At 38.1% G+C, this 27,998-nt stretch overlaps 2 protein-coding genes across 5 annotated transcripts in view; both read right to left on the minus strand.

Annotated features, from left to right (window-relative positions):
* Window positions 1–675: 675 nt before the first annotated feature.
* Window positions 676–21,781, minus strand: LOC135466476 (N-acetylglucosamine-6-sulfatase-like). Its single transcript, XM_064743973.1, has 13 exons — window positions 21,655–21,781; window positions 18,769–18,828; window positions 16,728–16,931; window positions 16,313–16,378; window positions 15,448–15,546; window positions 15,071–15,238; window positions 14,739–14,821; window positions 10,941–11,059; window positions 9,965–10,068; window positions 9,144–9,356; window positions 7,112–7,222; window positions 2,301–2,414; window positions 676–1,299 (listed from the first exon to the last, which is right to left on the minus strand). The coding sequence occupies exons 2-13, from the start codon at window positions 18,820–18,822 to the stop codon at window positions 1,120–1,122; spliced, it is 1,515 nt and encodes a 504-aa protein (XP_064600043.1). The 5' UTR covers window positions 18,823–18,828; window positions 21,655–21,781; the 3' UTR covers window positions 676–1,119.
* Window positions 21,782–25,458: 3,677 nt separating this feature from the next.
* LOC135468090 (LIM domain-binding protein 2-like) overlaps window positions 25,459–27,998 on the minus strand; it is a 43,364-nt gene continuing 40,824 nt past the window's right edge. For all 4 annotated transcript variants that reach the window (XM_064746147.1, XM_064746145.1, XM_064746146.1 and 1 more), the window contains one exon: window positions 25,459–26,964. In XM_064746147.1, the coding sequence (XP_064602217.1) occupies window positions 26,734–26,964 (231 nt within the window). In that variant the 3' untranslated portion in view covers window positions 25,459–26,733. The remainder of the gene's footprint in view (window positions 26,965–27,998) is intronic.

Genomic DNA, 27,998 nt, shown 5'->3' on the forward strand with positions numbered 1-27,998 from the left:
ATCAAATATTGTACTGACACCAGGTCATCCAGCGCTCTGTAACTGCTGAGTGCCACAGCCTAAGGTATCTAATATTGTGCTGACACCAGGTCACCCAGTGTTTTGTAACTCCTGAGCATTACAGCCTAAGCTATCAGACATTGTACTGACACCAGGTCACCTAGTGTTCTGTAACTGCTGAGTGCCACAGTCTAAGGTATCAGACATTGTACTGACACCAGGTCACCCAGTGTTCTGTAACTGCTGAGTGCCAAAGGTATCAAACATTGTACTGACTCTGGGTCACCCAGTGTTCTGAAATCGCTGAGTACCACAGCCTAAGATGTCAGACATTGTACTGACACCAGGTCACCCAGTGTTATGTAACTGTTGAGTGCCACAGTTTAAGGTATCAAACATTGTACTGACAACCAGAATACCCAGTGCTCTGTAACTGCTGAGTGCCACAGCCAAAGGTATGTAATATTGTGCTGACACCAGGTCACCCAGTATTCTGTAACTGCTGAGTGCCACAGGCTAAGGTATGTAATATTGCGCTGACACCAGGTCACCCAGTGTTATGTAACTGCTGAGTGCCACAGCCAAAGGTATGTAATATTGCGCTGACACCAGGTCACCTGCTGAGTGCCAAACCAGTTATTCATATGAACTAATCATGAACAAAAATCCAAGAAATGTCTTTTAAACGATTATAATGTTTATTGTCCATTACTTATTTGGGAGTAAGAAATATTCACATATCAACAAAAATCAGACTCAAAATTACAAAAGTTATGCCAATAAAGCGTGCAAATGTCACCAACTCACCACACACATCTATACTTTAGGAGTCTTCACTGCTTTCAGAAATTCACTAGTAAGGTCAATGATGAAAGTATAAGCAATCAGTCCAATCGATCAAAGAAAATTCCTTCCCACAATACGTCCTCTTCATCTTTATGTCTATCAATAATATAAATGTCAGTGATCTGGTCCATCAGTTATCAGTCTCAACACCATGTCCATCTAACACAGTCTGTGTTTTTCGCTATTTTGATCCATCAGCTAAGAAATTTTATTAATGCGAGTATTTCACATGTAATTCTGAAGAATCTCTGTAAGATTACTCTCAAAACTGTCTTATTCATGTAATTTTTGAATTGACTTTGGTTGCAAAGTTTGTTTGCAATTTTCTCCAGCACATCTGGCCATGGAATACAGCAAGTCCTTGTACTTAGCAAGTTTGGCTTCTCCTACTGCAGGGTAGAGGTTGGTAAGCTCAAATGGGTCCTCTGTCACATCATAATGTTCAATGAAATGCTGTAAGGAGGAAAAAAAGCATAGACAATAGTAATACATGCGAAAACAAAATTCTAAAAACAAACCCCCAACAGTTCACTATTTAATTATTGGCATTGTAATGTATACTACATTTAAACCTACAGTAAACCTCAAAAGTATTCTGGTATGTATATACAATGTGAAGAGGGAGAGCAAACAGCTAAAGATTTCAGATGGATGGAAAACACATAAAAACTCTTGTGAAAGAAATACACCCTGTGACTAGATCCACAGATGGCCACTAATACCGGTAACAATAATGGTACAAAAATCCAGATGAAACCAACACTAAAACTGTTTTCAATCAGATTCTATGGTGGTCTGTTGGAACTCACTGATGTCACAACCATGTTTTTAGTTTGAAATATTTTGGTTTAAGGTCCAATCATTTAATGCATTCATACTTTTATAAATGTATATACATTTTGAACAATGAAATATATTAGACTCTATGCCTTAAGCGGCAAATACCAGCCGTGACATCACTGGTCCCAGTGTGGTCTGAAAAGCCAGTGCAGAATCCAAAGTTTCAAATGCACTTTATTAGGTTGAAAACATTCTAAAAAAATCGACTTCCTTGGGCAGTGCTTAATGGTATTTTATCTGCCATATACTTCATAGTAGTTATTCTCTGCCTTTAACTTGGGACTGCAAAGTCTACACATTGAACATATAATTGTCTTAGTAAACATTTCACTAATGCACTGATCTGTTTCTAACCATGTCTATAACAAGGGCTTAACTACTCAAACTCCTCAACATTTTCGCACATGAAGGAGCATCCTTTTCAGTTTCAGGGCTTCACAAAAAATAGAAATTTTATCGGCCAACACAGAATAATGGAAACAGAATATGCTTAAATAAACATCTTACAAACATTTGAAAAGATTAAGAATTACAGTAAAATGACCGCTTCATGCAAAAGAGCTTTATTTACCCAGTATATCATATGTATATATAAAGTCACACAGCTATCTTACATTATCATCAGGAATCTCACAGTACTTGACATCAATGCCATCCTCCTTAACGCGCACACAGGAAAACGTATTGTTCTTAGAGTCACACAAAGCAGGGCAATAATCTTGACAAGCCTGCAAATTTAAATCACAATAACAATACAGTATAAACATATAACAAACAAACATAGGAATACAGTATACATGTACAACAAACATAGGAATACAGTATGAACATATGACAAACATAGGAATACAGTATGAACATATAACAAACATAGGAATACAGTATGAACATATAACAAACATAGGAATACAGTATGAACATATGACAAACATAGGAATACAGTATGAACATATAATAAACATAGGAATACAGTATGAACGTATAACAAACATAGGAATACAGTATGAACATACAACAAACATAGGAATACAGTATACACGTACAACAAACATAGGAATACAGTATACACGTACAACAAACATAGGAATACAGTATACACGTACAACAAACATAGGAATACAGTATACACGTACAACAAACATAGGAATACAGTATACACGTACAACAAACATAGGAATACAGTATACACGTACAACAAACATAGGAATACAGTATGAACGTACAACAAACATAGGAATACAGTATGAACATACAACAGACGTAGGGAAAAACAATAAAGACTACTGTTTTCCAGATACAGGTGAGTGTATAGGTAAGCGTCTTGACCTACCTTACAGGTGAGTGTACAGGTGAGCGCCTTGACCTACCTTACAGGTGAGTGTATTGGTGAGCGTCTTGACCTACCTTACAGGTGAGTGTACAGGTGAGCGTCTTAACCTAACTAATTTCTTATCACCAAGTCCTGTATGAAGAATTAAGTGATAGTGTATGTGTTTATACAAGTGATAGGGTATGTGTTCATATAGCACCAGGCAACAGGCAGGGTGTGGCTGCAACAAGCAGGTGATTGCTAGGGAGTGAGGCAGCTTCTCGGAGCAGTTGCTCTGTAGGCTTTGTCAGATGAACACCAGGGTAGTGATGAGTGTAGGTGTGAGATGGGGTGAGGAGAGGATTGGCGGAATGTGCATAGCAGCAGAAACACTGCCATAAATCGCATCAATCTGACACTGGAGACAACCATCCTTACATTATGCTAGAAGAATACCTGAACATGTAAACATACACTACCTGGATTGTACAGGAAAGTTCAGCATCACAACAATGGTCACCTCCATTCCTGCAGGAGGGCAGTGAAAGAGTTTTGCTTGGCAAAAGAGTCTTGCTTGATGCAATGGTGTATTTCATGATAAGAAATTGTACCACTTCCTCCTTTCCTTCTTTTCTGAGAGAAAACACTGGCGCTGCGAGATCTCAACATTTTGTCATGGTACCATACAACATTTTGTCATGGTACCATACAACATTTTGTCATGGTGCCATACAACATTTTGCTCATAACCCGAGAATTTCAAACATATCAAGCTTCTCCCTGCAACTTTACAGTGATCAAGAAAAAAAAATGATCACTTGGAATTGGAATATCTCGATGGCTGTGTGATTTTATCATGTTCTGATCCAGTGCTTGCTCTTGAACTTTGTATGCTACACAGCACTGTGTCAGTGTCTAAAGACTGGTGTCAGATTCTCAGAGATCGTACACTGGGTTCAGCTGTCTGTCACAGTGTCATGGTTTCACCAAATACATGATCAGAGCACTGTGTCAGTGTCTGAAGACGGGTGTCAACTTCCCACAGCAGGTACAATGAGTTCAGGTGTCTATCATGGTGTAAAGGTTTTACCAAATACATGATCTGAGCACTGTTTCAGCGTCTGAAGACTGGTGTCAACTTCCCACAGCAGGTACAATGGGTTCAGGTGTCTGTCACAGTGTCAAGGTTTTACCAAATACATGATCACAGCTAACTGTAAGTTATATAGAATGTATGTAGTAGGTGAATGGTCTAGGAACATTTGCAGATCATTTGTCCACAGTTACATGTATATCAGTTTCATACTGTATGACAATACTGTATTACAATATATTAAATTGTAAAGCCTTAACCGTTTAAACTTAAATTATTAAAAAGTAAAAACTGGAGATCTTGGATATTTCTGTAAACTGAGCTATCAACAATACGCTTGATTGGATGACTTGTTCAAAGTTCTCAGTATTGGTAATATATGTACTGGCATATGGCATGTACTGCTATCAAACTTTCACATAAACTTTTTAACCAGAATGATTGTCTGGTTAAAAGGTTTCAGTATTTTCAAACTTGGTTATATTTGCATATCTTGCCATTAAATGTTTACAGGATTCTAACACAAGTTAAGTGACACATGCATTTTGTAAGAAAACAGTAACAATACATGTAAAATACTGAAATGTGACTTTGTGTATTTATTGATACTATCAATTGTATAAAAGGTTTGGAAGATAAGGTAACAATGAAATAATATAAAGAAAACAGTAAATACCACCAAATTTGTACAAAAATAGCAAAATGGCACAAGATGTTGTGCACAGTTGCCATTTTGTTACATGTTAAATTACATGATGTACAAGATCAGCTACTCTGTTACATAAAACAGACAAGTGCAGTAAAAAAAACTAACACATCAATGATCCAAGATTTTTACACAAGCCTGGAATGCAAAAAGTCCTTTCACAGAAGGCATTTGGAAACAAAAAGGACAAAGTGTACATACTGTTTCCACTTTACAACAGAAAAGTTAAATACTATCAAAACAACAACCATTGCTGCAAAACTGAAACTAAAACGTAACATAAAGACCGATACAATAATTTCATTACACAATTATCGTTATAAATGAACTGGCCTTAATGTGCCGATATTCACATATCAACAATATATGTATGTACAATGTATCAACAATGTTAATTTAGCCTTACATTCCTGAAGGTTTCATAAAACCTATTTACTGAGATTTAAAATTGATCTAAAGAAGTAGTTGATATTGGCATCAAGCTGTGGCGGACATATTTCTACCGCCTGAACTGACCTAAGCCTTTTGTTGCCAGCTAAAGTAGGAGTCAAAATACCATAAGGGGTGTATCCAAACCACATCTACTGCCTGAGCATTTACTCTTAACTAGTAAGTGTGCCATCTTTCTCTAATAAAACTTGTCAAACTGATTGATACAGACCTTGAACCACAAACCAACCGAAATGCTTAATTGGTTCACCACTATTTCCATTTACAATTTGTTACTTCTCCATAAAATACATTCTTCATACAAACAGGGAGCTCCTAACAAAATTGAGTCTTGTGCTTATTAAACTCACAGTCTCAAACGGTCTCCGGCCGTAAGTGAGAGCTCTGTCAGCAACCTGCAGATGGTTGTGGGTTTCCCCCGGGATCTGCTTGTTTTCCTCCCACCATAATGTTGGACGCTCTCGGATAAGTGAAATATTCTTGAGTACAGCATAAAACACCAAACAAATAAATAAGTAAATAGATCAAACCCATGGGCCATTCTGCATGTGAGATATAAAGGAATGATCTAGCTGGATAATCTGAGTCCTTTTTTGATTCTCAAATCTGTCACAGGCCTATTCACCATTTTTACATAAACAAATAACACAAAGCATTAAAATTTATTGTTTGGGAATCCCAAACTTCTCACCTCCAAATCCTTTTGATCAATTCAAAAGTGTCCTGGATCAGACCGTAGATATGGGGATCGTATATTGTTATATCTTCACAGGTAACTATGGTTACATGTACTCACCATGGGTTCTATTATATACTCGGATGCTACAACTGGACTTAAAAACTAGCACCCATAAATACATTAACACAATGCCTTTTACACATAAAATACTGTGCGCTATTGAAGATTTCTTTTCACAAAGGCCTGCTGGCTATTACCTGGTCCTGCTGTTTTTCATGATGCCATTAATTATGTTCACAAAACTGTGTGTAAAAATCTTTTCCAGGTTGTGTAAGATCACGCAATTTCTGGAGACAAATGTCTGTTCAAAGTTTTGAGATAGTAGCCCTTGACATATAGGGCAGGTCTTCCCTCCAAAAAAGTAATTTACCAACACTGAGTAAAAGTATGCAGCTTGATTTTCACTTGATACTGAGATACAGTAGGTTAAAAATTATGCCAATGATCCTAGTTACCCCAGCTAATTTTCAGGTAAAAGCTTAAATCATAAATGCAGGTGTATATACAGATGTAGGCTTATACTACTTGTCATACCCTTTCACTCTGTTCATACGGTCCCCACGTCTTTCATATGTACACATCACTTAAAAATGGTCACATAAACTGCTATATCTCTAGAGTTTGATATAGAGTTCAATACCAGTCCCCACCCGTGGATAGATGGGGAATAACTTTGCGACAGGTAGGTCCCGAGCACAGGGATAATTCTGCCAATAGTTTATTATACTTCTGAACTTTCTTGGGATCAATCTGCTTCACTATGTTTTTCAACTCATCAGGATCTTTTCTTACATCATAGACCTCGATGAAGTTCTGCAAAAAATGGTGCAGACATCTAAAGTAACCAAACTTACATGTATTTACATTGATTTTAATTAAATTTTGTGAGATGCCAATTATTTAAATGTAATGCCTCTGGAAATAACTTAAATTTATAAACTGTGCAGAATACTTCCAGGTAAATCTATAAATTGAAGGTTAGAGAGTAACTGAAAATTTCATTTCCTGAAAAAAAAAGGCTTCCAAGCAAAACGAACAGATGTGACAAACTTTTTTGTGCATACATGTAAGCTTTATTTCTGATTTGGTTCAAACAACATGCAGTGGAAAAAAGGAGTATTGCATTACCTGATCATCTGCCATTTCACAGTACTTCATACTGCTCTTAGAATTGATAGATCTCAGACAACCAAACGAGTTGTTACGGGAGTCCTCACAAACACAATCGCTGGAACATATCTGCAAAACAAACAGACAGGCCATCAATCACATGACGCTCAACCTATCAAGCAATCCTTACATCACTCAGCAATAATCAAGGTGGTAACGCTTGCCTAAAACTTTAGACTCTAACCGTTGAGAAACTGTCCACAATAAATTGTTATTTTTGTCACGAAGCAGTCAATAAATATTTTCATGCACTTTAAATACTTAAACTAATCAGAATACTTTGTAACTAATGGTATAGCAGATGAAAAACTGCTGTGATTATAGATTATAGATCTATTTTTTATTTAAATTAAAACCCATCATAAAGGAGAATATACCGACCTTTCAAGGTAGTATATACTAGGTGTTTACACAGGAACTGCTATTGTAAATAACAAAAAGACATGTTATCACTCTACAGCAGGCAATGGGTAGAACAAGTGAGAAGGTTTGGCAGATTAGGGGAGCCGTTTTGGCATAGGGATCTTGGTGGGTGACTCCACAGTGACAAAGCATAAGGGGAACAGAAGCCATGTGTCCAAGTGCAAGGTCGGGTGGATTTCACCTGTGACACCTTATTTAGCCTGCTACCCAGTGCCAGGAACCTTCTGGTAATACTTACTTCTCTTTCTTGTGTTATTCTCAGATACTCTGTAATACAACCTGCCGAAGATCTCTGTACCCTTAGCAATGTCGCGTCTACTATCACTATATTGCCACTATATTTATTCCACCAGCCCTATGTATTAAGCAAGGCATCTTTTAAGAATGCACAAAATATCATGATGGCTGGATTAAAACTTTAAATCAGTTCTCAAAGGCTATAGTGTTTGTAAGATTTTCACTTAGCTGATCAATGAATTACAGGCTGTGATATTAAAACTGAAAAATGTTAACCTGTAATCGCAGTTAATATGCGAGATTTGGAACTGATTTTCAACAGGACAATAACACAAGACAGGACTGTCAAAGTTTACATAGCATTAGTTATGAATTTAGAACCACTGATACCACATCAAATAGTACTGAAAGGTTTGTCAAGTCACTAATGATTACTGTTTTAAGTGACTGCAACTGACTGTAGGGTCTAAATAAAGCCTTAAAAAGGTAAAGTACATTTTCGTATGTATCTGTATAGATTTTATGTGAGTGGAAATCACGGGGTGTCCATGCTGCCAACTTGTCGTTGTCATATTAAGATCATATTAACATTACATGATTATTGTTAAAGATGTATTAGTATTCCCCTATCCGGAGACACCACATACACATCAGTGTAGGCTTACATTCACATCCATGTAGCAGAGAGTTTAAGTGACCACACACTTACGTAGGCATACAAACACATCAGTGTACCAGAGAGTCACAGTCACCATACACATCAATGTAGCAGAGAGTGAGTGAGTGAGCGAGTGCTTGTTGTTTAACGTCGTACTTAGCAATTTTTCAGTCATATGACGATGAAGTAATCCTTTGAGTGCATGTAATGTGCCTTCTTGTTGCAGGACAGATTTCCAATGCTCTTTTATCTAGTGCTGCTTCACTGAGACGCCACACTGAAGGCATGTAAGCTGCACACCCGAGCCATTATACTGATACGGGTCAACCAGTTCTTGCAATTCCCCTTCGTGCTGAATGTGAAGCGAGGAAGTTACAACTTCCTCTTTTAAGGCTTTTGGTGTGACTCAATCCAGGATTGACCCTGGATCTACCACTCCTGAGGCAGAATGTAGCAGAGAGTCTCAGTCACCTTACGTGTATGTATGTACAGTACATATATGAAAACAGTGTCATACTGATACAGTATGTAGATACAAAGTAGAGTTCAGTGTCTGAGAGATGCTAGACATGTGTACATACACAATGCAGTAGACAGTCTGAGTCATCATACACGTATCTGAGTACACAATGCTACCTGTCTTTGATGTATGTATAGGATCTGCTCACTCACCATAACATCTTGGTTGTAGAGGTTAGGACAGCCTGGGATATTAATTGTATACTCTCCAACATGCTCCACCAGGAATGTGTCACGGAACGATAGGCTCTTGTTACTCTTGTCCATCAGAACTTTGGCCATTGACATTCCGTCCATATCAACAGGGGGAGATAACCCTGCTAACTCCACAAATGTTGGTGCAAAATCTATATTTAACATGATTTCCTGAAAAAACAAAACAAAAAAAAAAATGTAAATTATCAACAATGTTTGGTAATAAGACAAAGAACCAACCATTACAATATGGATAATCCTTGCATAATTTATCCACAAAAGTTTTAAGGGGCAAATAAATATGCAATTTAAACAAAATGAAGATCAACAATTTCATAAAAAAGACACCAGAAAATTATGGAACATATGTGTACAGGCAGTTCATTTTAATTTTCCCGTAGCTGGAAATGGAATTGTTAGGGAACCCTGCTTGAAAATCACCTGGCTGACAACCACATGAGCTGGGTGGTTAGCCAGTTTCCAACTGGCTTTCCTGCTAAATACATCAATGGAAAGTCAAATGTCTTCCTTTTTTGGTTGTAATAAAACAATACAAAAGAAATACCTGTCCATGATTTAAAAAGAGCCTATTTTCCATGTACTTATATGGCAAAACTGATCAAATCTTTGAAAAGGTAAAAATAATTGCTGCTACATAAGTTTCCATGGATGTCTACAGATCACCTTTGGCTGCAATTTCTGTACACCATACAGCCTATTTAAGGTGTTAACCATATCAGAAATACAAATTACAGAAGGCTATTCACAACTGAGCTCACCTCCCTAACCTGCCCTGCAGCTATACCAGGCCCCCTCACCATCAATGGCACCCGGATGTCAAACTCATACAACTGGCGCTTGTCAATCGGCAGAGAAAACTGACCTGAGATCATCATCAGAAGAAATATCATCCATCTCGTTTGTTATAAACACAAATAATGTAGTCATCCAAAATCCACTATTTTGTGTGGTAATGTAATACAAATAAATCACCTACTATAACATATATAAACACACTATCATAATTTATTTCTATTTAGTTTCGGTAAAATTTTCCTGATGTGACATGTTAATATTAGTTACTAGTTAGTCAGTGATAGGATACAGAAACACACTGTACATGGTGTCAGTAACCCACCTACTGGGCAGGGTGTTAGCCGTGTAACAAATTTATCCTCCAAACGATCCATCAGTTCAGTGCACAAGATCAATATATCCACATATTGCTTCGGCAAATTTTCACGTCCAAAAAAGGGAGATAACCCAGTCAACAGATGCATATGCCAAGGGCTTGAAGATATGGGAACATATATGTCTCCCAAGGCAACTGTCCAATTACCACTTTTGTCTGATCTCTTATGGTATGTTGACTCAGTCAGATATGATGTCCAGTAAGGCAACATTTGAAAATATGGCCACTTTTGTAGCTATACATCAAGGTTACTAGCATACCTTGTGGTGTGATAACAGGAAAAAAGAGGAATGGCAGAAAGCATTTACTTCTATATTATCCTATAAAACTTACAATGACAGTTTTGATGCACTGCAATTTTCAACAAAAATTAGAAAATCTTGATCCTTATCATTTAACCCTGCTTTTAAGACACAGGGGCATTTACACTGGTGTAGCTCTTTAAACAAAGTGGTTTCAACAAACCGTCACCTGTAATTTTAGTCTTTCTAACATGGATGTATGTGTGCATTCAGTTGAAAAACAGAATCCATACTTGTAACAAAAATTTAATTTGTACTTACCCAAGTGGAATCCATTGTCACCTGTGAAGAAGATATAGGTGTTATCCAGCAAACCTTTCTGCTGTAATGTGTTCACCACATCTTCCACCATGTCATCGACAGACAACAGGGTCCTCCATCTGTACAACAGTCAGAAATACATTATAATCCTATCTCACCCTTACCATGTCATCTACAAAAAGGGTCTTCCATCTGTACCAGAGTCAGAAATACATTACAGTCCTATCCCCACTCTCACCATGTCATCGACAGACAGCATTGTCCTCCATCTATACAAGTGAGAAATACATTACAGTCCTATCCCCACTCTCACCATGTCATCTACAGACAGCATTGTCCTCCATCTGTACAACACTGAGAAATACATTACAGTCCTATCCCCACTCTCACCATGTCATCTACAGACAGCATTGTCCTCCATCTGTACAACAGTCAGAAATACATTACAGTCCTATCTCACTCTCACCATGTCATCTACAGACAGCATTGTCCTCCATCTGTACCATAGTGAGAAATACATTACAGTCCTATCTCACTCTCACCATGTCATCTACAGACAGCATTTTCCTCCATCTGTACAAGTGAGAAATACATTACAGTCCTATCTCACTCTCACCATGTCATTTACAGACAGCATTGTCCTCCATCTGTACCACAGTGAGAAATACATTACAGTCCTATCTCACTCTCACCATGTCATCTACAGACAGCATTGTCCTCTATCTGTACCACAGTGAGAAATACATTACAGTCCTATCTCACTCTCACCATGTCATCTACAGACAGCATTGTCCTCCATCTGTACAAGTGAGAAATACATTACAGTCCTATCCCCACTCTCACCATGACATCTACAGACAGCATTGTCCTCCATCTATACAAGTGAGAAATACATTACAGTCCTATCCCCACTCTCACCATGTCATCTACAGACAGCATTGTCCTCCATCTGTACAACAGTCAGAAATACATTACAGTCCTATCCCCACTCTCACCATGTCATCTGCAGACAGCATTGTCCTCCATCTGTACAACAGTCAGAAATACATTACAGTCCTATCTCACTCTCACCATGTCATCTACAGACAGCATTGTCCTCCATCTGTACAACAGTCAGAAATACATTACAGTCCTATCCCCACTCTCACCATGTCATCTACAGACAGCATTGTCCTCCATCTGTACCACAGTGAGAAATACATTACAGTCCTATCTCACTCTCACCATGTCATCTACAGACAGCATTGTCCTCCATCTGTACAAGTGAGAAATACATTACAGTCCTATCTCACGCTCACCATGTCATCTACAGACAGCATTGTCCTTCATCTGTACCACAGTGAGAAATACATTACAGTCCTATCTCACTCTCACCATGTCATTTACAGACAGCATTGTCCTCCATCTGTACCATAGTGAGAAATACATTACAGTCCTATCTCACTCTCACCATGTCATCTACAGACAGCATTGTCCTCCATCTGTACAAGTGAGAAATACATTACAGTCCTATCTCACGCTCACCATGTCATCTACAGACAGCATTGTCCTTCATCTGTACCACAGTGAGAAATACATTACAGTCCCATCTCACTCTCACCATGTCATTTACAGACAGCATTGTCCTCCATCTGTACAACAGTCAGAAATACATTACAGTCCTATCCCACCCCACCACATCATCTACAGACACCAGGCTCCTCCATCCGTACAATGGGATTCAAAGATGGTGGCTGGAGTTCAAATTTATCCAGCTTCCACCAGTTTCATGCTTGCCAGGATTTACCTGGGATGACACACAAGGACATCTATCTGCAATTGATAGCTGAGACAACTATGAGTACGAACAGACACATCATTTGGCGGCCAACAGTAGTGTATTGAAGCCAGCACGGAAAGTACAGAGGTCTTCAAGGTAAGTTCATGGATCAAGACAAGGCTGTGATAGTATACGTAATCACAGCCCTACAGAGCTATGTGTGGCAGTGCCTTTGCATAATCCTTCAAACTCATGTCTTATCATTTATCTACATCTAAATAAAATCACATATTTATATTACTGTAAGGATTCTGTAAGCCTCATATGAAAAGAACTAAAAACAATAAACCTAAAACGTTCAGGACAGATTTGGGCATCAGCGGGTTGCAGAGTTTTCACTGTAGGCTACTTCTGGTGGACGGACACATAGCCTGGAGTATTTTTTTTTGAATTTGAGTGGTGTGTTAAAGAAGTTTTCAAGATTAGCCTACATTAATGATTGTGTGCAGACATAATTGCTGACCAAAATGCCACCGGGGAAGATATACAGAAGAGGGATTTACACAGAAACAGTGAATCCAGCCCAAGCACTTTTGAGATATTATTTCTACTGTTTAAGATTTTCCAAACCATATAGTGTGTGTCAGTTGATAAAGTTTGACACTTGTGAGTATTATTTACTTATTCCAATACAACATGCCTATTGCTCTTCAATCTTGGCAAAGTTTCACAGCTGGACACTAAGCCTGCATGAGTTCTTCTCCCAAGTCTGCATGAAACTTCTGAGTATTTTAATTAAGCCTACAATAATCCATTTTGCTGTTGCTGCTAACACCCATCATATTTTTTACACAAATATAGCATATACCAAGACATTACTGTCCAAACCGAAAAAAAAAAACAACCCGTAAAACATATGTTATTGATACACATACAAGCTATTCATATACGTTTTGCTTCAACTTTTATTCAAGTTCACAAAAAAAAATTTGATATCAGATTTCATCTGGGTGTTGGTTCAAATAATGTATTGTTTAGCATAAATTAACAGAGTGGAACTATTTCCATGAAGGCATTTTGTAGTCAAAAAGAGTCAGTAAAGAAAATACTAAGGCAGCCTAAAGTACACTGTGTCTGGTACGTGAAAAATTCAAATAAAGTATATTGATGCAAATGGAAAATTATTTCTTTTTCTGTGAGGAAAACTCTTTCTTCATACTTTTGGTATGTGGGTGCTTTTCATACATCGTTTGGTACAAACTACAAATTCTCCACAAAGATATATTATACAGACAAAATCTAACTTGTCCTTCAACGTGTTTATCATTTTTTACCACGTTTGTACATTTGTACAAATTTGTATTGTATTACCGTGTTGTTGTTGGTTGCACAGCACGTCAGCGTCAAAGCGTCAATTTTGTCTGCTAAATTACTGAGTGGCAGATAATTTTTCACTGGCAACGACTCCCACAACAAGGAAAACCTTCTACGGAAGAAACAAAAGACATCTGTCCAACTTTAAAGGAGATGAAGAATGCAGAATTAGCTTTAGCAGTCATGGTGATCCAGTACAAATCTCGTCTGGACTCTCTACTTTAATAGAAGGTTGCCATGTTGCAATCAAAAAGACACACATCAGATATTTTACATCAGTTTCATGTATGGTGATAGTCTTTCAAAAATCATTCTCACGAAGAACTAAATTTTTCAGCACGTTAGCGTGTAGGCATAACAATTCTCAGCCACTTATGTGTGATCAGTCACAGTGGACGGATCACTGACTGTGCAGGTGACTGTCTGTCCCAGAGCTCTCTACAAACCCTCTACAAACTCTCTAAAAGACCCCTAGGATCATGCTAATCTCCTGCCTGGTTTTGACTTTCAGCCTGAGCTGTACTGTACATGAATCGCCTTATACTGTGCTATACTTACCTATTTCTCCTCTCCGGCCATACGTGGGAAGGTCGGAGAAATATTCTTGATTATGGCGTAAAACACTAATCAAATAAATAAATAAATAAATAAATAAGTAAATTTACCTATTTCTGAAGGCGTCGTCAGCCATATCTACAGACTCCTGACTCATGGGAGATTTGGCAGCTCGGATCAACCAGTGTTTGTCCTAACAACCAAAACATGAATGAATCAACATTTATTTATCATCTTTGACTTATTTTTAGCAGCAAAGTCTGTGTTGTTTGTTAATGTACGTTTATCTATTTTACTGACATATGAGGATTATAATAGAGCTGTGTTACATAATATTATTTTATCCAGATGCATTTCTGTAATCAGTTCTTGTAACTCTGAACAATCTGTTTAAAATACCTTTCACCAAAATAGCTGACAAACAAAAGCACAGAATATTTACAGTTCCATGAACATTGTAGCTGCCGTTTCTTGGAGCTTTCAAATCAGAAAAGTTCTTGGCATACTGGGGGGCGGGGGTGAAGGGGGCGTGGCATGCTGGGGTGGACAGCATCATGAAGAATGGGTCGTTCTCTGTCTGGTAATTCAGAAACTCTATGCCTCTTCTGTGCTGTAAAGTGAAAATTAGCAGAAGTATGTTTTGGTAGATTTATGCACTTTGTACGACACATATGCTGTTCAAACTATTAGCATAGCAGTGTATTCAAGTGGACCAGGGGTGGTCTGAGTGTTTTTCTTTTTTGCTTTTTACTGGCATTACAAATTTACATTATACATTACTTTATGTAAAGCATCTGTGTGAAGCTACAAATGACTTACTATAACATCTGTCAGGTAATCCTTCTCATAGTCTTTCCCATGCTTCTCCATAGTTCCATTGACTGACAGGGCGTAGTTATAATACCTGGAGTTACCCACCTACAAGGAGATACATTCTCAAACTTCTCTCACAAGTCTTTGTTTGATTGATTGACTGGTGTTTAATATAACTGTAGTATTTAAGGGTTTTTCCACTTATATGACAATGGTCAGGTTTATAGGGAGAGGAAGCCAGAGTGCCCGCAGTACAGCACTGACCTTTGCCGGGCACCTGACAAACCTCTTGAATGAAGCAAAGAATGCAACCTGACTGGTCAAGAACTTGACAGATGCTGTACACCACAGGTGTATAAAGCATCCTCTAAAATACTTAATCTTTGTATACATCACGTCCATGGATGTTTGATGGAGTAATGGACACAGTAATGAGAAGAAAATATAAATATAAAACAGCTGATAACTGACTTATTATTGTAACACCCAAATTCAATGACATGCCCCTCACTATCAACTCTCAGTAAGACTTGGTGACAGGCAAAATGTTGGCTGTCAAAAATGGCATGGAACAGGCTACCGGCAGTGGATCAGCTTGTATTACAGGGGTAGGGGAACTTATGGACTGTCCATGTGACTTCAATGATCAGGTTAACAAATTTGCATTGTGATTAATAAAGACAACAGGCTGCATTTTGCTATTATTTCCAGCAACAGAAGTTGAGGCAATTTCAAGGCATTTAATTCCTTGCCAAAAATTTAGACCTCTGAATATGTCATTTACTAAAGCAGGTAATAAAGTCCAAACAAAGGCTGTGGTACCTTCACAAGAATTGTTCACACAAGCCAAGGGGAGGTAATTCTGACTTACCAGTCCCACCCACCAATCCCACCCTGGGGGCACATGCTGAACACCTCCTGTTTGAGGGAATCCATACTGTAAGCAAATCAAACATTTTTACTTGTGTCAAAGCTGCTTATAACTGACTGTATGCTTCAGGGTACAAATTTACACATTGGTTGATTGGGATATCACTGTCCATTTGGTTTATGAATTGGTAACTAAAACAAAAACATGGATACTTTACTAACTGACAAATTAACTCCATGTATCCAGTTTTAAAACAGAACAAATGTAAATTAGATGTACATTTACTTTGCCTTCTCTTCTTACTTTGTGACAATGATATAGTGAAATAATGCTGTTGTGGCCTGGCACATTCCTTCAATCTCTCAGTATTTCTTCCCTTGTGTCTACAGTATATTTCACATTTAAAATTCAATACCTGATTGAGATATTTTCCAGAGAAGAAGGTGTTGTATCCTTGGCTCTTTATTTTGGTGATAAAAGCTTCTTTCTCTGGGCCTGCCTGCCAGGCTGGGCTGCTACAGTTCCCAGCCACAGAGTTGTTGAGAGCATTGTGGTTGTGGATATACTTGCCTGTGAATATACTGGAGCGACTCGGACAACATAGCGGACTGGTCACAAACTATGAAGAGAATAACCACTATGATCAAACTTACCGGACACTGTCACATGGTACTAAGCAGCTGCCACACGCTACTAAGCAGCTGTCACACTGTACTATGCAGCTGTCACAAGGTACTATGCAGCTGTCACACAGTACTATGCAGCTGTCACATGGTACTAAGCAGCTGTCACACTGTACTAAGCAGCTGTCACACTGTACTAGGCAGCTGCCACATGGTACTATGCAGCTGTCACATGGTACTATGCAGCTGCCACACATTACTAAGCAACTGTCACACATTACTAAGCAGCTGTCACTGTACTAAGCAGCTGTCGCACAGTATTAAGCAGCTGCCACATGTTACTAAGCAGCTGTCACACGTTACTAAGCAGCTGTCACATGGTACTAAGCAGCTGTCACAAGGCACTATGCAGCTGTCACACTGTACTAAGCAGCTGTCACATGGTAGTATGCAGCTGTCACACGGTACTAAGCAGCTATCACTGTACTAAGCTGCTATCACACAGTACTAAGCAGCTGTCACCCTGTACTATGCAGCTGTCACACTGTACTAAGCAGCTGTCATACAGTACTAAGCAGCTGTCACACTGTACTAAGCAGCTGTCACACAGTACTAAGCAGCTGTCACACTGTACTATGCAGCGGTCACACTGTATTATGCAGCTGTCACAAGGTACTATGCAACTGTCACACGGTACTAAGCAGCTGTTGCATGGTAGCATTCAGCTGTCACACGCTACTAAGCAGCTGTCACATGTTACTAAGCAACTGTCACAAGGTACTATGCAGCTGCCACGTTACTAAGCAGCTGTCACACTTTACTAAGCAGCCGTCACACGTTACTAAGCAGCTGCCACACATTACTAAGCAGCTGTCACACTGTACTAAGCAGCTGTTACATGGTACTAAGCTGCTGTCACAAGGTACTATGCAGCTGCCACACGTTACTAAGCAGCTGTCACACATTACCAAGAAGCTGCCACACATTACAAAGCAGCTGTCACATGGTACTAAGCAGCTGTCACACATTACTAAGCAGCTGCCACATGTTACTAAGCAGCTGTCATACATTACTAAGTAGCTGTCACATGGTACTAAGCAGCTGTCACACATTACTAAGCAGCTACCACATGTTACTAAGCAGCTATCATACATTACTAAGTAGCTGTCACATGGTACTAAGCAGCTATCATACATTACTAAGTAGCTGTCACATGTTACTAAGCAGCTGTCACACATTACTAAGCAGCTGCCACATGGTACTAAGCAGCTGTCACACATTACCAAGAAGCTGCCACACATTACTAAGCAGCCGTCACACTGTACTATGCAGCGGTCACACTGTATTATGCAGCTGTCACAAGGTACTATGCAACTGTCACACGGTACTAAGCAGCTGTTGCATGGTAGCATTCAGCTGTCACACGCTACTAAGCAGCTGTCACATGTTACTAAGCAACTGTCACAAGGTACTATGCAGCTGCCACGTTACTAAGCAGCTGTCACATGGTACTAAGCAGCTGTCACACATTACTAAGCAGCTGTCACATGTTACTAAGCAGCTGTCATACATTACTAAGCAGCTGTCACAAGGTACTAAGCAGCTGTCACACAAAATGATTCAAGATTACACATATGACAGAAGAATAACATCACATATATTTAAACGATGGTAGATCATCTCTTTTGTTGCTGGCAAAAAATAAACATAAATATTCAAAATAAAGAAACAGTAAGTAACAAAAAAATATTTTGACAGTTTAATATTAAATGCATTCTTCTCTTGTAACAAAATATCACAGTTCTGGACATTACAACCAAACTTTCAACATACCATATTATTGAATTTAATGCCATTGTCACCAACCAGCCGTTTTGTTTTCGTCATAGGAGTCTGCAAAAATGCACACATGTATATAAAAATAATTTACCAATAACTGGGACTATAAAAGATATATATAATATGTCCCAGTTAATAATAAATATGGTTAGTAACAAGTGAAAATCTGAGAACTTAACACCTTGTTTTGGCGGAAGTCTTGCTTCTCAAACTTTTGCTTGATGGACAAAAATACTACATTAAAGAATTCATCAGGACATTCTTGAGGCAACTGCATGTTGTGCTCAGTATTTATTACCAAATACATCCAAGACTTTATTTATCTACATATCATGTCAACCTCTTGTTTATTATCAAATATACTGCCCAGTACAACAGCTACATCTCACACAATGCCAGTCAATAGGTTAACTTGTTGTTATCAGTGATGCCTGTAACCATCACCACTTGATACACAATCTGAAGTTCTGACCTCTAACTAGTGGTGCAAACCCTCTACAGCAGGTCATAACCTGGGCTTATCAAACCATTGTCTTCACACATACATGTGCATTATGAGAAAGATGTACAGTACACAAAGCTTTTCAGGATACCAGTAACCATAAAAACAGTGCAGAAAACTAATATACTGCCTGAAATACTGAGTGAAGAAAACAACAAAAATGTCAAAAGACAGCGTCAGTTGAGTATGAATTTCTAAATCACTGTACTAAGTACAATATAAATTGCACTTTTTGTTCACATCTGAGGCTAATACAACAGATAAATATGTTATATTAGTGCCAGTTTTTAGGATGCTAAAAACAAGTTTTTATGGGCTATTCTGCCATTTTCTTGTTGTTAATAAATAAATTATACAGTAGACACTTCTAACTTGCTAGATACACTGTGTGTCATAGCTAGCTGACATATTCCTTGTCATAGCTAGGTGTTATTTTATTTGTCATAGCTGGCTAACATCTTCCCTGTCATTCTAGGTAAGATCTTTATTTGCCATGGATAGGTAATGTCTGTGTCACTGATGAAATATCTTATTTTGTCATGGCTCAAGGAACATCCTGTAGATCTGCAATATCTTGGTAATATCTTATAGACATGCTATCATTCAGGGACAGAGTAAGTCATTTTCTGCGTCTTTAATTTGATATTGGGTGTCTAATCAAAACAATATATACACATCTTTCTATTGTATCCAGCCTAATGGTTACAGTGCCCACTTTGAAATCAGAAAACCCGGGATCAAACCTGGGTCAGGTCATACCAAAGACTTTAAAGATGATACTTGTTGCTGCCTTGATTGGTACTCAGCACTGAGAGGTTAAAGCAAGGAAACAGAACTGGTTGGCAAGGTGTCAGTATAATGTGATTGGGCGAGGCATCATATCTGGTGTCTTCGGCATGATATTTTTGTGGTGGCAGCACTTTGGCGGAATGGACTTGCCCTGCCACAAGAAGACACAGTATGTGTACATGTACACACACCTAATATCAATTCTAGGGATAGACTTTGCTATGCTTTAACCTGGCGGTAGGCGAGAACACACTGAAGCACCCAAAGGACTTCTTCAAACTTATGCTCTGAATGTTCCTTCTTAGTAAAACCCACAGATTAATTGCTTGGTCGTTGGCCTACCTAGTTGGAAAGAAACCCAAAGATGAACATCAAAACTTTGACTCAACATTTTTCTCCAGCGCCATGATTTGCTTTGATTTGCTTCGCTTTGACATCGGTAGCCTACATCTACTCTCACAAAATGTCCAATTTTACCCCCCTTAGTAAATGTTGGTAATATTCGGCACAACTTACTATAGAGGGTTTCTCTGTCCATAATGATTTTCCATAGAATTCTGATCACGGCACAGCATGTAACAGACTGGTATTGAAGCAATAGTAGACTTTTGGTCAGACGTTTTCCTGGAGTAGATATAGACCACCGATGTCAAAGCAAAGCCAAATATATATATATGATGTTGGAGGAAAATGTGAAGAGTTTTGATGTTCATCTTTGGCTTTCTTTCTATCAAGGCAGCTAGCCAGCCACCAAACAAAATGTGCGTTTCTCTAAAAATACACGTACGAACATTCAGAGCGTAAGTTTGCTGGAGCGCTCCAAGGCCTTCAGTGTGATCTTGCCTACTGCTACGATCAAACATAACGATGTGGTAGGACTAGACTATTATAAACCACTATTTATTTGTGCTAGGTATCTACACACACCTACAGACTCTGTGTCCGCATATTACTGAAAAATAGGAGGAGTTGGCATTTCAGGAGTCTCGCAATATCACGCAGGTCTGGAAGACAGAGTGAGGGCTCTCGCGATCTATTGCGGCTAAAAGATGTGATTTTATGGTAGCTACTATGGATGCCATTGGGTCGACAGACCCAGCAACAGAAGATGTGTATTGAGTTTGACAAGTACCGTAAAATCTTGTCCTTTAGCTGCGTTAGTTTGCAAGAATCCCCATGTGTCCTGTTTCGTGAACTCGAGGGACTCCTGAAATGCTGACCTGGCTTATTGTTCAGTACGATGTAAAATCTCAAGCATACATACATCCTACAGTATCCTACTATATAAGTTATTACCATGGCAATAGGAGTTTTTTGTTCACATTGCAGCATGTTAAGAATTATTTGGAGATAGAGCGGTGCTTTGTTGCCCTGTAACGACAGATGTGAATAACTACATGTAGGCGTTCATTACCTTGTTTTCAATATGTGTATTGGTAGATAATACACTTCGGTCTACACGAATGCATTTGCTAGGCGCTACTGACTACTAATATCAACAATAATGCATATACGAGTTCACTGATATCGCACACTAAACGTTGGTTCTACACCAAAAAATCCAAGAAAACAAAACAACAATAAGGTACCTCTCCTCCTAAAAATACATCCTGGTCATCTGTCAGTACGAAAACAATATTTGGCAATTTTGCAGAACTCGTTATCTTCGTCAAACACACAGCAACCCACAGAACAAGCACCCACGCAACTCTGATGGCCGCCATTTTCGATGGAATAAGAAAGTCACATGTGAAGCACGTGACCTGTGGTGTGTTTATCTCCGATGTTGTCTGATACAGCCTTTTACTTGTACGAGGCTAGCAACAATTCTAGAGCCATGTTAACACATTGACCCCAGAAGTATCCTACATTTATCCTAGACCAAATGGAATAAAATTGCATTTGAAGCTGCCTAAGCTATTGAGCTGATAAATCCAAGTGTGCAAAAGGGGACGTGGTTCTACTCCACCAACAGTCGGAAGTGAAAACACCTAGGCTATGCACGTATGGCAGTCAAATCCGACTAGTATATTTGTCCGTTACAGCTACACATAAAATTTAACATGCTGTACCAACAGGTAAAAAGAAGTACAAAACTGCTGGGCCATAATTATGACTAAAATTAGGTACTGAAACAGTATCAAATGAATAACTTACCACTTAAAGTATTATCACAGTCTACAAGAACTGCAGGCATTTACATCTCTTCATTTTTTTGGTCCAATCAGGCCTACAGCCATAGTATAACTTCTTTCAGTGGCATTTGGAAGTTGAGTTGGATAGCATAACAAATATATTGATTACAACTAATATTTAATCAGTGAGCGACGTTTCGATATATCAAAAATAATGATTATTATTCCATGTCATGAAAATTTCACTGAATTCCGCACCATTCAATACGAATGTAGGCCCACCGGCCTGTACGTGAATAAATATTGGCAAATGTCTGTGATGGCCAAACATGGACGTTCTCATCATGCTTACAAATGCAATATGTACATCCACAAAAAGCTCACCTGCTAAGATGTCAAGTATGCAAAATTTTCTTCGCTCAACCAGCTTTGTTACTGGACCTAGTTGTAGAATGTTTTATATACTACAACTATTTTTAATGTCTTTTTTTTTAATGGTTTATTGTATTACTTTATCTCTCTTAGTTCTTAGGACTTCTTTGGTTTATTGTAATCATACATTACTTATCTCTCTTTGTTTTTAGGACATCACAATATTATAGCTGTCCAGGTTTTGGTCACTTTCTATGCAGGCTTATTCCTTGCATTGTAGTTACGCGTATCACAAATTTGAGATTTAGAAAAATTCCACTGTCCATATTTTAGTGAAGACAAGCTGTCCTCACATCACATTATTATTTGCATTATAATATTTGCACTGCAAAATTTGCTCTTCAGTATCTTGTCCACAACAATTATCTGCAACACTGTGCTAGTAGAATTTCCTTCATCCCTGGAAAATGTTACAGTTTATAACATGTAATGTCAACACTGTTCTTATAGGGACAGAATTGGAAGTCTGCATGAAATGTGGGTGAATAAGTGATTTACATTTACTATTATTTTTACAAAATATTCCTTCTGTATTTGGCAATTACTAATACTGATAACATTTACATTCATTCTGTATGTATGCATATTTGTGTGCGTCATGTCTGGGCAGAACACACAGCTCTGCAGAACACACAGGACACACAGCTCTGCAGAACACACATCTCTGCAGAACACACATCTCTGCAGAACACACAGGACACACAGCTCTGCAGGACACAGCTCTGCCCAGCAGAACTACCCTAAATAATCATAAATATTGTCCATGACTAACTTAACGTCCATTCTTCGTGATTCGGAGAGTTTTATTGACTTTAGCAAGGTCTTTGGAGGTTTGGAATAGGTTATTCCAGGCAAGTTTTTGGACAGTTATGCTCCGTACATTGATTTATTGAGCAATAGATACAAAGTCCATTCTGTTTTCATTTTCCAGATTGATACATGTAAAAAACCTTCTTTATGATTTTGTGACATCCATTATCAGCAGATTTCTGGCTGGTAGGCAGAACAGATCATAACACTTCTGAGCACCAATGACACCTGGGTGCAACGTACGCCTACATTGGCTTTATTAGCTGAGAGAGGCAGCTTTGTTAGCCGCTCAGCCTGTCTGTTTGTCGATAAAATTGTTGACATCCTGTTGACATCGTATCTTTTAACATCGGCCATTGACTGCATAAGGAATACAAGATGATATTCACTTCTTCCAGATTTCACAGCTATTGCAAATTTACCTTTATTTATTTCGCGTTTGACGCTGCCTTTCATGGAGGTGGAGGAAGCCACAGAGCCTGGAATAAACCAGCGTGTAACTGGTCAACTTTCCCACATGGGCCACACAAATATTTAAACACAAACCAGGCTCAATGTATATGCCTTATTGCTGAAGCCAGGTGATTTCCCATGAACTTTGTGTCACACCACTTGAATCTGCACGACTGTTGTCAGTTAGGTGCTCATTGCCGTCAGGAGGAAGGTTTATACATACATGTATCATTATACAGAGCAAGAACAATATAAACATACAAAACAATATCACTTTTTTTTTCTCAAAATGACAATATTCGCTGTGATTTGTCATTTCTTATATATTTGTACTTATATATATATATTTATATACCAATACAAAAACACTCAAATTTAAGCATACATACAAGGCATGACTTTATACATCCAACTGAGATAATGATGTCATTACCGGCAGGTACAGGTAACGTTTATCTGTTGAATGAGATTAATGATTAACGTTCACGGTATGAACTGCATCTCTGTTCCAACCGGAAGAAATCAACAGCTATTGGTTTGTACCTGTCCTGGTGTAGTACTGTACATTCTGAGAAATGTCCAAGTGATGAATTTAACCATGTGACCGTCCCGCACATGAGATAGAAAAGTCACGACAGAAGACACGTTAGGCCTACCTGCTCTGATGCCAGTCAGACTGATAGAGGATATCAACCCTAACATGTGCAGACATAGATTAATCACAATATTTGATTTAAAAGAAATAGGTAAGTACTTAATGCTGAAACACTTGGAACTAAACGCAAATGAAATATACAAAAGTACACAAATAAAAAATGTTGGTCTAACTTTGCTACTCTTCAAATACTGTCCACATCCTGCATGTAGTCACATACATTATTTTAATAGAGATGCCAGTAATGCAGGAAACCTGATCTGTGACAAAGGATACTGCATAAGAGAGATAATTTAACTGCTAGATATTACAACTAGTCATGAAATGACAGCAACAGGAAGGAAAAAATTAATTTTAAAATGTTTTATCAAATAAAACTGAACAGATCTTCATGGGTTTTAAATACGTTTGCATCGAATACAACAAAAATATAACTAACTACATTTAGCACTTGACAGCTTTAAACTACAAAATATTTTTCAAAATGAAAGGTACTAAATTTATGATGAATAAAGCTCATTCAAAAAAGAATGTCTTAAAGTACAATGGACAGTTTCAATGTTTCAAGCTATTATCAATTTTTCTTCCCTTTCACACTTTTCAGCAAATGAAATGTGATTGGGGTCAAGGCTAGGCACTTGAACATGGGAATGTAACCTTTATGTCCAACAGCTCGAGAGACGCAAGCTGGCCATTCTTGCTATTTGAAAGATTTTGTTTTTAACAGACTTACTGAGTAGGTGACAAAATGCATATATTCAGCCCTAAAAACTTCAAATAATGAAGACAAAATTGTAACAAAACAGAGAGAAACAATATGACACAGTACTCGGCATACATATAATACAATATGAACACTGTGTGTGTGTATATATATATATATATATATATATACATATCTATGGTTCATAAATGCTACAAATATACTTAGAAACTAATCTACAGATACACATAAAGAGGACACCATTTAATGTCTTGTGATTTTTTTCTCCTGCCCATGCTCAATACTTTACCACTTTAATCAAAATAATTCTAATTGTAACGTGTTCTCATTTTTTGTGCTCGAACCAAGTTAGAAAACTGGGAAGAACAAAACCTGTTCAGTGCTGCAAATTTCAAACACTTGAAAAATTTGCTTTCATCATTTTTAGTCCACCCACATTCTCAACCATAATGTTCACACACCCACATAATCTATGTAGTCAACTTGTTCACTCACCATGCTGTGATGTAATCAACATTATGTGAAAACAGATGATTCTATAAAAATACCAGAAAAGGTGGGAAAATGAGAAAATGCATGATCTGTTACCCGTCAAATGGCATCTACTGGTGTGTTGGGAGAAAATGGCAGATAACTTCATGTACATGGCTGAAGCTTAGTAAACATCTTTACTTGGGAGTTGTTCTAAAATGTCAGGCGAGGCCTAATAAGGAGCAACAAGACAGAATACCAGACAGCAAGTGTTATTTACAACTCAGATCAAGAGCACACTACATCAGGATCACAATTAGGATTCAAGAACACTTCAAAAATGCTGTTCTGAACTCTGGCTTGACTTTCTTTCAATAATACTATAAAAACCTGTAAAATGAAAACCGATCCATTCTCCTAACTCATCAAATGATAAATGACATAAGTTTCAGATGAACATGACTCAAAAAATAATGGAAAAGTCAAACTGACTTCATCAAAATGTGGATGAAACTGAACAAGGTATGAGCAATGTGTTTTTTCTGCTTTAACCAGCATCTGCATGGGAAGCTGAACCTTTCAGGTCTGTCCTTTTTTTCTACTTTTTTTGTCTTCTTTATTTGAGATTGCCAATTTCAGATTATATACAAGATCTGTCAGCGTAAATCTGTGTTGATGTGACTTCTCCTTGAGCACGGACTGACACGCCATTCCTGGTACATGTTCTCTGTGCTCCACAAGCCCAGTTGTCCACAAGGCTTTGTGTACAGATCAACCAGCTCTCACCCTGTACTGCCACACTGCCCTGCAAGGCCGCTATACCAGTCTTTAGACAGGACAGCTTCATAAAAATATACGCCAACATTTTTATTTCTGCACACTTACAGAAAAAAACATTGGCACATACTTTTACGGAGGTGATCCCAGGTCAGGCAGGGTGAAGTGAAATCAGAGCAAGGACGTGATGTGCATACCATCAAGGTGTATGCTATTCCGTCTTCTCATCTGGCTGACTAGATACAGAGGCAGACTGCTGTGGCTTCTTGTCTTGACCCCAGGGGCTGTGTGCCAGGGCCGGGGAGTTGTTCCTGAACTGGTCTGGATCCTCATCCCCTGCGTTATGCTCATACTGCGTGTTCTCCAGCCGGGTTATCAGCCGTTCATCTTCATCACCAAACTCTCCGCCCATCAACGTAGGCTCACCCACTACCATCACGTCCTGCAACAGATCACAACAAATATAAATTTTTGGCACTGAATTTCTGATATGGCAGCCATCTATAAATAACTTAATAACTTTTGTTGGATGGTTAGTGATTTTTACTATCTGATTATTTGGTTAACCAGTATTTCTATTTAACGCTGTACTTTGCATTCAGAGAAATAAAATCTTTTCTTATTTTTACACCTTTCTGGCAGACATTTTTAAAACTGCAGACACACCTTTTCATTGAGAACAAAATGATAAATTTTTGGATTTCTCTAGGTTGCAGACACATCTTTTCACTGAGAAGAAAATGATACATTTTTGGATTTCTCTAGGTTGCAGACACATCTTTTCACTGAGAAGAAAATGATACATTTTTGGATTTCTCTAGGTTGCAGACACGCTTTTTCATTGATAAGAAAATGATACATTTTTGGATTTCTCTACTTTGCAGACACACCTTTTCATTGAGAAGAAAATGATACATTTTTGGATTTCTCTAGGTTGCAGACACGCCTTTTCATTGAGAAGAAAATGATAAATTTTTGGATTTCTCTAGGTTGCAGACACATCTTTTCACTGAGAAGAAAATGATACATTTTTGGATTTCTCTAGGTTGCAGACACATCTTTTCACTGAGAAGAAAATGATACATTTTTGGATTTCTCTACTTTGCAGACACGCCTTTTCATTGAGAAGAAAATGATACATTTTTGGATTTCTCTAGGTTGCAGACACGCCTTTTCATTGAGAAGAAAATGATAAATTTTTGGATTTCTCTAGGTTGCAGACACATCTTTTCATTGAGAAGAAAATGATACATTTTTGGATTTCTCCGTGTTGCAGACACGCCTTTTCATTGAGAAGAAAATGATAAATTTTGGATTTCAACAAAGGCCAACAAAAAACACAAGGAACTCCTGAAATGAGAGTGAACTGACCCAAACTAATTTGAATACCTGCAGATTTACAGCAGAAAAACAAATATATGAATAGCAATTTACTCAATACCAGAAATCCAAAGAATGAATACATTTATTTGGTTA

The sequence above is a fragment of the Liolophura sinensis genome, chromosome 6, assembly GCF_032854445.1.
Source record: "Liolophura sinensis isolate JHLJ2023 chromosome 6, CUHK_Ljap_v2, whole genome shotgun sequence".
NCBI lineage: Eukaryota > Metazoa > Mollusca > Polyplacophora > Chitonida > Chitonidae > Liolophura > Liolophura sinensis.

What these genes read in the sequence shown, in the direction of transcription:
- LOC135466476 (XM_064743973.1), bottom strand. Translation starts at nt 18,822, where the DNA reads ATGACGAAAACAAAACGGCTGGTTGGTGACAATGGCATTAAATTCAAT. An exon ending in GCTACAATGTTCATGGAACT is followed by an intron (nt 14,822 to 15,070) that starts GTAAATATTCTG and finishes TTTGGTTGTTAG; the next exon opens with GACAAACACTGGTTGATCCG. An exon ending in GACGACGCCTTCAGAAATAG is followed by an intron (nt 11,060 to 14,738) that starts GTAAATTTACTT and finishes ACTGTTGTACAG; the next exon opens with ATGGAGGACCCTGTTGTCTG.